The sequence below is a fragment of the Bombina bombina genome, chromosome 1 (genome assembly GCF_027579735.1).
Source record: "Bombina bombina isolate aBomBom1 chromosome 1, aBomBom1.pri, whole genome shotgun sequence".
NCBI classification, from domain to species: Eukaryota; Metazoa; Chordata; class Amphibia; order Anura; family Bombinatoridae; genus Bombina; species Bombina bombina.
In genome coordinates, this window is record NC_069499.1 from 721,301,184 (window position 1) to 721,317,337 (window position 16,154).

The 16,154-nt window shown below is 37.4% G+C and overlaps 1 protein-coding gene across 1 annotated transcript; it reads left to right on the plus strand.

Annotated features, from left to right (window-relative positions):
• The first annotated feature begins 12,845 nt into the window (after positions 1-12,845).
• LOC128639553 (structural maintenance of chromosomes protein 5-like) lies at positions 12,846-15,460 on the plus strand. The gene is made up of 2 exons (XM_053691692.1): positions 12,846-12,896; positions 15,116-15,460. The coding sequence occupies exons 1-2, from the start codon at positions 12,894-12,896 to the stop codon at positions 15,383-15,385; spliced, it is 273 nt and encodes a 90-aa protein (XP_053547667.1). The 5' UTR covers positions 12,846-12,893; the 3' UTR covers positions 15,386-15,460.
• The last annotated feature ends 694 nt before the right edge of the window (positions 15,461-16,154 follow it).

A 16,154-nucleotide genomic window follows, 5' to 3' on the forward strand; every position in this document is an offset into this window, starting at 1 on the left:
AGAGCAAATCCCTACTCTAGAGAAACTTTTTAATAGTTATTTCATTTCAGATAATCCTATTTCGGTTCTTTTATCTGCAGCAAATATTTTGTTGGTTCTGAAGAAAGGTAAAAACTCAGGGGATCCAGCATCTTATAGACCCATTTCTGTGCTCAATACAGATTACAAAATTCTATCTTATATTATCTCTTTCAGACTTGCTTCCTGTCTAGAAAAAAGTATTTATCCTTCCTGACCAGTCCGGCTTCATGTCATCCAGAAATCCTGCTAAAATTTTAAGCAAATGAATTACTTTTATGGACTATGCATGAAATCTAGATCAATTTAAAAAGAAGACTTTGTATAAGGATCTAGCTATTTTAACTTTAGATGCTGTTAAAGCATTTGACTGTATTTCTTGAGGACACCTCTTTAAAGCTCTAGTTCATTTTTGTTTTAAGAATAAATTTTGTTCAATTCATAAACTTTACCAACATCCAATATCTTTTCTACTTATTAATGGTATTTTATTCCCAAAAATAATGCTGCAGAGGGTTACTAGACAGGGGTGCCCTCTGTCACCCCTTCTTTTCAACATTGCCTTAGAACCATTAGCGGTTCGATTAAGGAGATGTCTTAACAGGGATCCCTGTCGGTACTTAAAAGGACACTGAACCCAAAATTTTTCTTTCATGATTCAGATAGAACATGCAATTTTAAGCCACTTTCTAATTTATTCCTATTATCAATTTTTCTTTGTTCTCTTGCTATCTTTATTTTAAAAAAAAGACATCTAAGCTTTTTTTTTTATTCAGAACTCTGGACAGCACTTTTTTATTGGTGGATGAGTTTATCCACCAATCAGCAAGAACAACCCAGGTTGATCAACAAAAATGGGCCGGCATCTAAACTTACTTTCTTGCATTTCAAATAAAGATACCAAGAGAATGAAGAAAATTTGATAATAGGAGTAAATTAGAAAGTTGCTTAAAATGTCATGCTATATCTGAATCACGAAAGAAAAAATTTGGGTACAGTGTCCCTTTAAAGCTTGAAAAAAACGTTATTGTATGCGGACGATCTATTAATATTTTTGGAAAACACGTCACAATCAATACCATCCACGTTGCAGTGTCTTGATGAGTTTAGCTCGTTTTCTGGATATAGAATCAATTTGGAAAAAAAATTATGTGGATTGGGAAACATAGCATAAACTTCCCTAATCTCCCGTTTAGAGTAGTGAATGCAATAAATATCTAGGTCTAGAAATAAACAAAGATCCTAACTAAGCATTGGTCAAACTTTACAGTACATTTTCAAAAGATTAAAGACGACATTGAGTTATGGACAGCTTTCCTACTTTCTATCACGGCTCGGGTAAATTTAATTAAAACAATTATTTTTCTTCGTATTTTGTATCCTTTTCAAAATCTACCTCTCTTTATATTGAATAAAGACCTATGTAAGCTTTCCTCTTGGTTTTCCAAATTTATATGGAATGGTAAGAAATCACGCATATCTCTTAATAGACTCTCGCAAAAATGTACATCTGCTGGTTTAGCTCTTCCTAATCTTAGATTTTATAACTGGGCTACTATGCTCAAAACTGCCATAGACTGGATTGCTAAGACTTATATAGTCTCTTCTATTGATATGGAATCATACTTTATAGCTCCATGGTCTCTTAAGGCTATATTAAATTGTTAATCTCAGAGTTTACCTTTGAATGTTGCAGCTCTTCCCTTAATCAAAAATATAATTTTGGTTTGGCATAAGTTTTGCTCTCTGCTGAAGATTGATTATACCTTTAAAGAATTTTTACCCATAATTAATAACCCGCAATTTACTCCAGGTATGAATCAAAAGGTATTTAAATTCTAGTCTGAGAAAGGTCTCAAAGATATTCGACAATTGATGGATGAGAATAATCAGATACTGCCCCCTGAGCTCATCTTTCAACAAACCGTTTCGCATATTTTCAATTACGACATTTTTTCTCAAAAATTGTCTCTCTCTTCTGTGGTAGTGTGGTCCGATATCAAGATCTGTATTCAGAAATGTATATCCGTAAGGCTTTGATCTCGCTAACATGATATTATGCTTACGAAACAAAGTTTACTATTTCTGGATAAATTGTGTAACTTTTGTTTACCCATTATACCTACAATAGATTCTGATAAAATCAAACAAAGTGTTGCCTCCATAGCCAAATTTCTGTGAACTGGAAGGAATCTCATATGAAACGCAATGATTTTTATTTATCTCCTCTTAAAATATCTAAATTTGATAAGACAAAACTTTCCATTTGTCCCCGTTGTACTAATGCTAAAACTGACCTAGCTCATATGTTCTGGTTTTGTCCTAAAATTAAGCAACTTTGGCAAAAAGTTCAAGTCTGGTTTAATAAATTACACAATATGACTATTGTTCTGTCACTGGAAGATATCTTATTTCTAGTACATAGTTCTAGCGTCAATTTTCAGACAATTATTTAAAATACCATTATATTGATAGATATTATATAGTAAAAAATTGGAAAGCTAATCGTCCACCAAGCTTTGCTCAAATATCGAAGGGAATTCAAACACAAATCGTTTATGAATCATTCCATCAGTATCTAGCGACCAAGAAAAGAAAAAAACATTTCCTGGTGAGACGGGCACCAATTATCAAGTCCTATCCATTTCCTTTACAAAAACAGATTCTATTCCCATTTTTATCTTCTATTAGTTTTTGCGGAATTGGTTTTACTGGACCTTTTTCCACAGACATGGATTTCGAATTACAGAGAAATACATTAGGATTACATCTGACGGGTTTTGAGTAGTTTAGGGATTGTAGACACCAGCGGACCACTCAGTGGAACAACTTTTTTTTTTTTGGGCCCTATGACCGTGTCAACAATTATTATAATTTTAGTGTTACAGGTTGCGGATCCAATATGGCCCAAATTGTTTAGACTTTTCTAAAATTGATCTGTTGATTATCAACCGATTAGTTATTTTTCTGTTCTGTCAATTTTCTGTTTAATACTTGAATGCCAATATATTATTATTTCTATGCACAGGTATAAAAGAGCTAGAATGTTATGTGTTTAAAAAAAAAAATCATTCTTGCTAATTGGATTTATACCGTATGTACTGTTTTGGAATTGGGGTCTTGTATGACCCGAGTGATTTGAGAAAAGAAAAGAAAAGAAAAGAAAGGCATGATAGGCACTTCCTGGTTTGTAGAACAAAAAAAAATTGGATTCAATTTTTTGGCTATAAATCCAATGAGTGCATATTATTGTGCATCTATATATACACAGTATCGCTATTTTTTGTTTTTATCAGTCTGTGTATCTGAGTCTTTCTATGCAAGTGTCTTTTTTTGTGTGACTTTGAATGTATGTATGTGGGTGCGCGTGTGTGTGTGTCAGGAGTGTTTCTCTGTATCTGAGTTTTTTTTGAGTGTGTGTATTTCTGTAGTGTCTGTTAGTGAGTACAAGTTTCTGTGTGTGAGTATTTATGTGCATCTGTGAGTGTGCCTTTGAATGCTTGTGTGTGTCTATGAGTGAGTGTGTGTTTGTTTGTCTGCCTTTGAATGTTTGTGTGTGCCTGAGTGCTTCAGCAGACTTCTAAGTATCCAACAATTGAACCTCTATCAGGTTCATATATGTGTTTATCAGGCTCTGATACTAGCCAGTGCCTCACCAGCTACTGACCTCACATCACTGCTCCACACCCCTTATGTAAATAGTACTGTTCAATAAACTAGCTCCTGATATGGTATTAGGCAACATGAACATGCTCACCATGTGCAGAGGGCTAAACCTCTTTGCTTCCCAAATGGTGACTTGCTAATTTATGTCAATGAAATTCTGCAAATACTTTACGATATGCATGAACATTAATTCTGTATTTGGGCAATGGTTGAGTGCACTGTAAATTAAAAGAAAACCTTTTCTTTTAACTTTTTTTTTATTAACACGTTAATGCAAACATTGGTCATACTGGCTCTTGTATCCCAGTAACACCAAATTCATACATAAAGTGTCTCCCTAAGGGTGATGGGGGAACCAGGAGTGATTGTCTGGGGTTGACATTTCTCTTGTACAAAGGAGAGAGTTGCCTGGGAACCGGGGTTGTATGATTTTCCTGGACCCATAGGAATGCAGGACCCACGTCACTTTTCAGGGACACCGCTCAACTGTTTCACCGCTTCAAACATAGATACGATGCACTGTCTCCATCTTCGGTATCTTTTTGCCTCTGCCTGGGGCGTTCAAAGGGGCAAAGCCCCCCATGTAAACCTCATTCCCCAAGGTTCACTTGGGGTGGATGCCAGAGGATCAGCGGAGTGCCACCTTGAAGCCCTAGGCAGAGGCAAAAAGATAGTGAAGATGGGGACATTACAGCGCATTGTATTTATGTTTGCTTGAAATTAGGTTTTGTGGTGAAGCACATGTGCAGTGGTTGCATTGTTGCTCTGATTTGTATAGGAATGCAGGATCGCGGCAATTAGAATGTGGTGACGTGGGCCTGCACATGCATAGTCATGGCATTTGCGCTCAAACAGCTGAGCTGTGTCACCGGAAGTGACGCGGGTCCTGCATTCTTAAGAGGTCCACCATCCAGGAGAAGTTTAGAACACCAGATTGACCATGTTAGATGGGATCAGACTTATATACTTCAAGAAAAGCACAAATGGGCTACAAGAAGCTACTCTTAGGTGATAATGGAAATAGAACAAACCACTGAGTTGGTGTCTGGTCCTGGCAGTTTGCTTCCCTTTCTGTATGTATCCCATTAACACCCCCATGAAAACAAATTATCAGTAATTAATAACAATCACTCCATACAGTCATAAGCTACATGACATGATTGCATCTAACATCTCATTATGTATGCATACACCTCAAATGGTGTAAAAATTGTGTTTAATGTTTATTTCCTAAGCATAACTACCTTAGGCTTGATATTCAGGAACTTGAATATGAGTGTAACTACATACTTTACACAGTACTGCATATGCACAAAAGCAAATTATAGTATAATAATGGTGAGATGTCTAAATAATGTTTCAGTTGCACAACAAATGCAGCTACTTACACAGCTGCCAATACCAACTGACCATTCCTGTAGCACTTTGCCCCTTACCTGCTCTTCCAAGCAGAAATGCGATGCAGCGCATCACGCTGTAATTTACAGTCCCTGCTGTACAGATACTCCAGGACCTGATCCCATTCTGCCTTGTTTAGCCAGGCTACCACATGATGCCGAGCCGCCATCCTCAATGAACCAGTCGGGGCTCAACACTGAAATCCTCACGGTCCGATTCAGCCAATCAGTAGTCAGCTGTCTCATAATTTAACCAATCATAAAACAGAATCTCTCAACAAAATCTTGCATCCGGTGCTACACTGGTGAATCATGAAAATACCTCCGACTGGGAACAAGATGATGTGATATTAGGTTCCTAAATACACTACGATCGTTATTATAATGCTTGTAATTAGGGAAATTCAGTACAAACTAAATAAATATACTTATAACTGCACCAAATTGAAAAAAACTGTATAATTAATATGATAAGGCACTATTTAAACATTATTAAATTGATTGAACCAACACTATTAATATGTGTGTGTGCAAAAAAAAACACATTGGGGTCCGGATGCCCTCCGACTAACAATGGCAGCTTCCATAACTCTATTGGTGGATAGTGACGTGCCCCTCAAGCAAAAAACCCCAAAATAAACAAATCTATATTTTTTTATCAGAGATTTTTTTTAAACCGATGGAATCTGTACCAATGAAAAACAAAGGTTAAAGATGCAAATGTAATGTCCCTTTAAAAAAAAGTTCACAGATTAAAATTAACAATGACTAACATTTCGTTCAAAATATCTGATGTTTTTCATTCTATATCGTATGGCCATTTAGCAAAAGGACAAAAGATTATGCTTCATTTTATTTGTCTATGTGTCTGTTCTTATAGATGTGGTTTGTTGGGCATCAAAAGCATAAAAACAATATTTAAAACTAGTCTTCGGGATTCATTGACTACTTTCTTCCATTCATCTGAACATTCTCTGATTAAAATTGGGGTCATATAAGTCACCAGTTTTTTCCAGGACACTTTTAGAAAAATCATAATTTAAATGTTTATATTTAAAAAAAATTAAAAAAAAATTAAGTGACCTATCTGGCTGCTTCACATACTGCATTGGATCTGTGTTGTCAACAGTTAAAGGGACACTGAACCCACATTTTTTCTTTCATGATTCAGATAGAGCATGCAATTTTAAGCAACTTTCTAATTTACTTCTATTATCACTTTTTCTTCGTTCTTTTGCTATCTTTATTTGAAAAAGAAGGCATCTAAGCTAAGGAGCCATCACATTTTTGGTTCAGCCCATGGACAGCACTTGTTTATTGGTGCTGTCCAGGTTCTTCACCAAAAATGGTCCGGCATCTAAATTTACATTCTTGCTTTTCAAATAAACATACCAAGAGAATAAAGAAAATTTGATAATAGGAGTAAATTAAAAAGCTGCTTAAAATGGCATGCTCTATCTGAATCACAAAAGAATAAATTTGGGTTCAGTGTCCCTTTAAAGGGGTGGTAAACTCTATGTTACTCGTTTATATGACTATTCTTGTTCTATCACAATAATTATGGACACCTAATTTTGTCTAATACAATATATTAGATATTACTCACAAATCGATGTATTGTAAGTCATTCATCTCCATTTCAATTCCAGCCCCCTGTGATGTCAAAATGGTTGTTTAAATATTTAAACTAATCAGTAAGCCTGTCGCCAGACAGGCTTACTTCAATGCAATCCGTTTTAGGCATGCGCAATATTTCTTTAGCATTGAAATTTGACCATCCAATCAGGATTGTTTAAATCTGATGACTAATTTGCGCGTTCATGTGCTGTGAACGCATGCGCTTATTCTAATTTTCAACACGGCATGCAGAAGTAAAAAGTGAATTGTGTAGTATTGTCAAACGATTCATTATTTACTTGAAAGAGTGACAGTAAGTACGCTGCTGAACTTGTTGTTTTGATGAAATAAAAATTCTATGTTTTTAAAACTAAATAATAATTTTTGACTTACTTATATTTTTTTATTATAAACGTTTGCTTGTTTTATAGGGGAGAGATGTCTCGCACACTCGAACACGTCAATTTTTTTATTCACACTGAACCAAGTAAACATTGAATCTCGTGACTCAATGTTTACTTGGTATACGTCGCTATCCAATATGCGCATGCGTTAAAAATAACACTGTTGGGAGCGCGCAAATTGTATTTTGTGCAGAGAGGGTTTAGGCAAGAGAAGCGTCCAGTTTAGAGATGCAAGAAAATACGAGGGGCGGAGCGATGCGGCGATAAAAGGGTCGGTAAATATGTCTCATTTATTGTAAAAGTACATATAAAAAGTTAAAATTAGTATGCGGTTTAATATATATAGTATTGAATATTTGAAATATGTCAATTACCAATAACAGAGTTTACCATCAGTTTGTAGGGTGGTCCTTATATGTGAGCTCTGTGCTGCTACATTTCCAACTGCTCTCTTTTCCCAATACTTTCCTTTCACAGAAATGCCCCTGAACCAACTATTCTCCATTCACAACATACCGATCCTGGCAATAACCCACCCAGAAAAAGTCTGACAATAACCCAGCCCACTCTCAGCCTCCTGGTAGGTTACTAGGCTAGCTTGAATGAAGGGAGATATGATAAGGCTAGTGTACAAGGGATATTACCATTAGCTGACACCTCCAAAACCGTATTATTATACAGTAGTTACAAATCCCCAAATCCAGAATTCCAAATTCCAAACTTATTCTGAAATCTAAACTTTGATTTGTTTTTTTGTTTTGTAAAATGCAAATAATTGTCTATATACTATCTTTCTGAGGGCACTGCATACCTCTCAACATTTGTAGCTGGGTATCAGGGTAGGGTTGCCACCCGCCCCAGTTTAACCGGGACAGTCCCGGTCTGAGGCTCTGTGTCCCGTGTCCCGGAACTACCCTGAAATGCCCCGGGTTAAGCGCTCCCCTGGCGCAGCAGTGAGCAGTGCACAGACTTTACAAAAAAATTAGCTGGCCAGAGGAGCGCTTAGCCCGGATAGGTGGAATCTGGAGGAGAGACGGAGGATGGTGATGACAGTGGGAGGGGGGGAGTCGTGACGTTGCATCCTGCTGAGAGCTGCAGAGAGACTGAGGCAGGTGTTGGTGCGGTGGCCACGCAGCGGACTGCCGATGCCAAAACACAGAATGACTGCATGAAGGCTCATTTCAGGAGACAGCTACAAGTGCGTACATTTGATTTGGTAATATCCTAAAAAAATATAGATATGTCAGAAAACTGTAGGGGTTCCATCCAGCCAACCCGTAAAATAAAAATAATAGAGTGTCAGGAAATATTGTTATACTGGGAAAAGAGCCAGAGGTTGTAATAAAATGCCATCTTCAAACACTCTTTTATATGATCCCCTGTAATTCTCAGTATTGCCCCATATGATCTGGCCTTTTGGTTGGTATATCCCTGAATAGATCAAATCTGCTTAACCGTTTCCAGTTATATCATATTTTTATATACTTTATATAAATAAATCATCTCACTCATCTGTATACAGGAAAACAACAGATAGATGCAGCTACCTCCACAGCTCCAGCTCCCACCCCAATCACATTAAAAAATCCATAATCTACAGTCAGGCCACCATATATCACAGAATTTGCTCAAACACCAAGGACCATGACAAACACCTCATCACACTGTCCCAATCATTCAGAGAAAAAGGTTACAAAACAAGGGTTATGAACAAACAAATGAACTCTGCCCTTAATACCCCACGTGAACACTTGCTACAATACAGGGAGAAGAAAAATATATTGCGTATCCCACTAGTTGTCAAATATAACCCTGCTGTAGAAGGAATACGAAAAATCATAAAAGACTTACAGCCACTACTCTTAGAGGATCCCACGCTCAATTTTTTTTCCCCAAAACCCCCAATCCTGGCACTCAGACAAAACAGAAACTGGTCCACAGAAAGCTGCCCTTTGATAAAAAGAACACCCAGAATGCAACAAAGCTCTTTGCAAACTATGTCGACACATTTGTGAAAGCAGCACAGTTAATCACAAGAGCAAATCCTATAACATTAAAGGGGCATATTCATGTATATCTGCAAATGTGGTATACATGATACATTGCACTGCATGTGAAGTGGGATGTTATATTGGAGAATCAAGCCAAAAACTGCACCTTCAGATGAACTTACACAGACACTCAATCAAAAACCAGTGTGAAACAAAATGCTGTACCCCTGTTGGTCACCATTTCACCCAACCTGACCATTCCATCCAAAACCTCAAAATCAAGATTCTCAGAGGCAACTTCAAAAACACAATGGAAAGAAAAACCTTTGAAATGAAAATGATAATGCACTTCAACTTGCTATATTCTGGACTAAATGTGGACTCTGGTTTCTTAACCCATTAAAGCATTTTCTACCTTTATAATAAGAAACTGACTCTCTACCCCCAGGACTGCAAGCACATAGGATATTACCATGGATACTTTAGTTAACATATAACTATATAAAACTGTATTATCCTATATTATAAAAGGCCAGGTATGTTTGACCGATGCAGTCATGCGCAGTAGAGACTGCGCAAGGACAAAGATACCTGGCCGTAAGAAGCAGGGTCCGGAGATGGGTAGTAGGAGACTGCGCGCATTCTGTGAGGCTCAGTAGTGTTACATGCCTGCGCGAGAAAGGCCACAACAAGGCCTTACGTGAAAGGGTTAGGAGGGAGGCGGTGTGCGGATCATCGCTGGAGGGAGCAGGTGGGACCACTACACGGCTAAGTTGGTGGTGTGGGAGGGTTAGGAGGTTGGGGTGGGTGGATCATAGCTGGAGGGGGGCAGGAGTGGGTGGGACCGCTACGCTGCAAAAAAAAAAGTTGGGAGGGGGGGGAAGGGTGGGTGGATGAGGGAGAGGGGATTTTGGCCCGTGTAACAGGCTTTAAGACTAGTTATATTATAAGACATTATGTTGTAAGCAAAGTGGCATTCTTCCTTTTATATATTTTTTTTTTGGCCTTTGTATTTAATGAATGACATGAAGAACCACAACAACATTAAACTTGCAGTATAAATAAAGTGATGATAATTTATACCTAAACTGATATTTTTATAAGCAATCTAGCCATACTGCACTTTTTTTTTTCTTCTTTTTTTTAAAGAAGTGCAATATGGCTAGATTGTCTATTGGTTGCTGTCAGCGGCCGAAGGGGGATATAGAGATATAATAATAACTGAGCAAAAGTATTGCTTTAGTGTGTCTGAGAATAAAAAATGAATAAAGGTATAAAAAAATATAGAGATTATAAATAGGATTACAGTGTAGGTTTAATTTACCATTGTTTGCTCAGAGATACAAAGATCTTTAAGCCCTGACACAAACAGCAAAACAAAATATAGGTTAGTGGTTGCTGCCATGTAATTGTTATTAAAAAAACGTTCACAAATTCTAAAGACATATGACCCTTCATTAAAGGAAGATGAAACCTACATTTTTCTTTTGTGATTCAGATAGAGCGCTTCGGAATTTGGCGGCGCTATACAAATAAATGATAATAATAATAATAGAGCATTCAGTTTTAAACAACTTTCCAGATTACTTTTATTAGCAGTTTTGCTTCCTTGTCCTGGTATCCTTTGTTGAAGGAGCAGCAATGCACTAAAGTAAGATAGCTGGATACAATGGGTGAGCCAATGACAAGAGGCATATATATTCAGCCACCAATCAGCTTCAGTAGTGTGTTGCTGCTCATAAACATACCTAGGTATGTGTTTCAACAAAGAATACCAAGTAAACAAAGCAAATTAGATAGTATAATAGGAAAGTTGTTTAAAATGACATGCTCTATCTGAATTATGAAAGTTTAATTTTGACTTTACTGTCCCTTTAGAGAATAAATTATCCTCTTTCATGTGTGTTCTTCTCATTTCCATATCTTTAGCTAGTGGGGAGGGGTAGGGTCTCAGTAATAGCCCTCTGCACAGCAAACGTAATCTACCTCAGTGTCCAGTGGAACAAGTGATCAGTCTCTCACAGTGATCACTTGTACCCTAGTATGGCTTATATTCTTTCAAATGAGGGGAGAGGATAGACCGAAGCTCTGTTGAACAGATGAGCTGTGCTCAGAAAGCAGTCAAGTCAATGCAACCAAGATAACATAATACACACCACACCAGGCTCTCTAAGTAGACAGCATGTTTGAATTAATTTACACTATGTATCTGCTCTAAATGCTCCATGCTAGTTGTCAACTGTCCCGTAATTACTCGGACAGTCCCGTTTTTTTTGTATCCTGTCTATTAAGTCTATCCCATGCTCAGTTCAGCATGTATTTAGTTTAATCATTTTGTGTACAGTCAGTGCAGTACTCCCAACAAGAGGTTGTTGTGCCTTGAGATTTTAATCATGGCTTACTGTATGTAATTTTTTTTCTGAAACCTAATCTGTGATCTTCTGTTATCTTGAAGTGTGTAGACAGGTGTCAGGTAAGGGGAAGCCATGTGATATATAAAACCATGGAGGGTAGAAGACAAGGGGTGATGAAGCAAGGCATCTCAACAGTCTTGCACAGTTTCCCTACTGAGGCTTTGCTTAGCAGGGGCTTAAGCTATCGGGCTCTTCATGTTATGGGACTGGAATTCAGAGAACATAAAAAAAATATATATTGAGATCTACTGGGGCATTTCTGGATCTATGAACCTACTGCCCACAGCCACTGCTGCAGCAAAGATCACAAATTAGTATTTACAGTACCTCATAGAATGCTGCCTACTTGTAAACTTTCAATAGTGTTTTAGCAAAAGTAAAACATAAAAAACAAATCCTAAGTACATCTACATATATTGGGTTTTTTTTTATTCCAACAGCCCTAACACAGTAGGCAGCAGGTTATTCATATTGAGGTAATATTACTGTCTTATTTCAGGCTGTGTAACATTTATATAAACTAGTGTGCTTTGAGGTGTCCTGCTATACAAATGCTGAAGGGTTAATAAATGTAACCCTTGCTTGATTATTTAGGTACTTGCTGTAAAGTTATTCTTCCTATACCAATTTTGTGCACAATCTTTTTAGATGCACACTTTCTGAGACACCAGCACCTACTGCAAGATTCATTGTATATGCATTATGTGATTGGCTAATGGCCTTCACATGATGCAGTGGGAGGGAAAATAGAACTAACTGAATTTGTCCGAAAGAAATCTACTATTCATCTGAAAATTGTATTTGTATTATGGATTTAATGATTATGCTATTATAATTAGCTTAGTGGTCCTTTAATCTTGCTTGAAACCATTGTATATACTTTCTCAGTCTTCGTATAACTTTCTTTCATTGCCAGTGAGAAAACATATAGATAAATTATATAGTTGAGGTATCCTCTTGATTTTAATTATCATAACCTAGTGTAAATTATACGAAGATTGAGGAAGTATACACAATGGCTTCAAGCAAAATTGAAGGCTTGTTTTTTTTCTGGAAAAAAGAAACGCTTCCACCTAGCGTGTAAATGCATGAGTCAGCAACGCCTTCGCCTAGCGTTATAGCCAATGAATGACAAAGAAAGTATCCAATCCATGTCGGATCTGCGAAAATGCGACAAAGTAGTCTATCTGCAGAGTGGAGCTCCACTCTAGACAGGAAACATGTGACCTCCACTGCAATTTTTTTTTCTATTTCAATAAAACTTTAATGTATCAAACAACCAATATGCACAATCATTCAGAAAACGTTTTTTTTTTTAAATAAACTTTAATGTATCAAACAACCAATAGGCACAATTCTGAAAACAAAATTGCATTATTTTGGTTTATGGTGAGTGTCATTTATAAGGTTAAGGCAAAGTATAAGCAAATGTAATGATTATTCTAAGTTATAAATAGATCATCTCAGGAAATCACAGGAGTAATTCTTTAGTTTTTTTATGTATTATCTGCTGTTTTATGAACAATACTGAACTATTTAAAGCTCCACTCTACACAACAAAAATGTGACATCCACAACCTCCAGTTCTCTTTAAACAAGAAGAAGGTTTGCTGCTTTCTTTTTTTTTTTTTACCATGTTTAACCCCTTAGTGACCTGACTGTTGTACCAATTTTTTAGCGTTAGCGACCAAGGCTGTTTTTACATTGCTGCGGTGTTTGCGTTTAGCTGTAATTTTCCTCTTACTCCTTTACTGTACTCACACATATTATATACTCATTACTGTACCCACACATATTATATACTCATTACTGTACCCACACATATTATATACCGTTTTTCTCGCCATAAGATTGACTTTCTACAGATACCATTATTTTCATCATATCTTATAATTTTTAATAAATATTTTTATAAATTATGATTAAAAAATATTAAAAACCACACTTTTTTTTTACTTTTACCCCCAAAATCTGTTACGCATCTACAACCCGCAAGAAAACAAGATGGCTAAACAGTTTCTTCATTTTGTCCTGAGTTTTGAAATACCCAATTTTCAATTTTTACGATTAACCTTTTTCTCCTTCAGTGACCTTTTAACCCCAACCCTCCCCCTAGATCTAACCCTCACCCTAGATCTAACCCTCCCCCTAGATCTAACCCTCCCCCTAGATCTAACCCTTCCCCTAGATCTACCACTAAGCCTAGATCTAACCCTACCTCTAGATCTAACCCTTCCCCTAGATCTACCACTAAGCCTAGATCTAACCCTAACCCTACATAACTATTTATTTTTATTATTTTTACTATTTAATTTTTTTTCATCTGTTACAACTGCGGTCCTTAAGGAGATAAAGGGATAGTAAATTCAAAATTTAACTTGCATGATTCAGATAGAACATGTCATTTTAAGACACTTATAAATTCACATCTATTTTTAAATGTGCTTTGTTCTCTTGTTATCCCTTGCTGAAAGAGAATACACACATATTCAACACTAGTGGGAGCTAGCTGCTGATTTTTGCCTGCACTCATTTGTCTTTTGCGATTGGATGACTATGGCTCCGTTCGGGCAGCGCTCCAAGCAAACTGGGACTCGCTTGTAGCGTTTTCCTCACATTTGCAAGTGAGATGCCTGGCGTTTTTGAGTGCTCTGATAATATAAGTCCCAGCGCTTCCATCGTACTGGAAAAGCTGTCACTTTTGAGAGCAAGCTCAGACGCTTGGCAACATGGCAGCCTCCACACACGTTTTGCTGTGGAGGCTGCCATGTTTTTATAAGCAGCAGAGGAGGGACAGGTGAGGCGGATAAGTCTGACAGCAGCATTTAGTACAGGGCAAATTGGAGATAGGCTAAGTAACCTATCTCCAATTTGCCCTGTACTAAATGCTGCTGTCATGCTTATCCGGTGTTATGCTGAGAATTGTTTCCCCAGTGTCTCTGGTTTCCCCTGCCTCTCGGCAAACATCGGAACTCTGACCCACCTCCATTCAGCTGCTCTCAGCTCAGCACCTGTAGTATTATTAGCTGAATGGGGCAGGATAAGCTACAGGGGCTGAGCTGAGAACAGCTGAATGAAGGTGGGTCAGAGTTCCAATGTTTGCCGAGAGGCAGGGGAAACCATTCTCGAACAACGGTGTTGTGTAAACAGCTTAAATAAAAATAATCCTCCACTAATAAAGAGAGACACAATTTAAACATTTTTACAGTCAGCTACAAGGGAGCTTATTTAAAAACGTTCATTATTGTGCAGCAGATCCCTTTGCGCATGCAATCGTTTTCTCTAAGCTAGCTCCCTTGCTTGTGACGTCACCTAGCGCCACGTCATCGCTGGAAGTGAAGCGCCTCCACTAGCTCCTGAGCGCTGCCCGAACGCGACCTATATGTGTTCATCTTGCTGCCAGTAGTGCAATGTTGTTCCTTCAGCAAAGGATAACAAGAGAACGAAGCAGATTTTATAATGGAAGTAAATTGGAAACTGCATGTTCTTTCTGATTTATAAAAGTCTGTTTTTGACTTGAGTGTCCCTTAAATTATTATTTTTTTATTATGAAAATAACAATTTTGATTCTGACTATGACTAAGTTTCCTCCCATGTGCTTGACACAGGAGCCAGCAATCATTAAAGATCTACACATTGCTATACAATGGGTTGTCAAGAATGAGGCACTGTTCTGTGGGCGCATAACCATGCCAAGTTATGTGTCAATGAATGAAGATGACCGCCAGAAGCCCATAGATAACGTGATGCAAAGAGAAGAACCAGAAGCAAGGGAGCCATTCCTCTTTGTATTTCAGCACAGAGAAGATATGGAGTTGTTTTTGCAGGCATGTCTTGACCAACAGGGCCTCCAAGTTAATGCCATGTTCAACAAATGACTGATGGACAAGGGGTGGTGGTGTGTTTCTGTTTAAATTATTGATAATAATAAAAAAATAAGATAATTAACACCATTTCTGAGTCAGTGCTTTAATAACACACTACCACAAGTATGAAGGTACAAGATAATTATAGGTAACAGTATATATATATATATATATATATATATATATATATATATATATATATATATAGCAGTAGCCTATTGTTGCTTCTGCTTTCATAGTATAAGGTTAGGGTTATAAGTTCAAATGGTTTCTGACCTTGATTGAACACGATTCTCCAGAGCTCCGGGGAACAGCAAGAAAGCACACAAGAACAGAGAGTGTTTCTCACTAGTTCCGTTTACTGTAAGTATACACAGCAGTTATATAGCAGTCTCGCATCATGAGGCTACAGGAAATGCAGTTAGAGGAGTAAAATAAAATGTCCATATATGTCTATCTAAGAAACATGTTAAAGGAAGTTGTGGGTGTTGTTTGCTGTATTACAGACAATCATATGAGTTTCAAAATGCCCTCATGTGTCGGTTACAAGTCACCCACTAACATAATATACCCATCAACACACAGACACATAAAACACACAAAGACATAGAGACACACACACACCCTCACTGAGACATCCAGAGAAAACAGAGAGACATACACTCTCAGAGAGACACCCACAGAAACTGCATATACATACACACACCCTCACAGAGACAACCAAAGAAAACACACAGACATACTCACCCACCCTCAAAGAGACATCCACATTTAAAAAAAA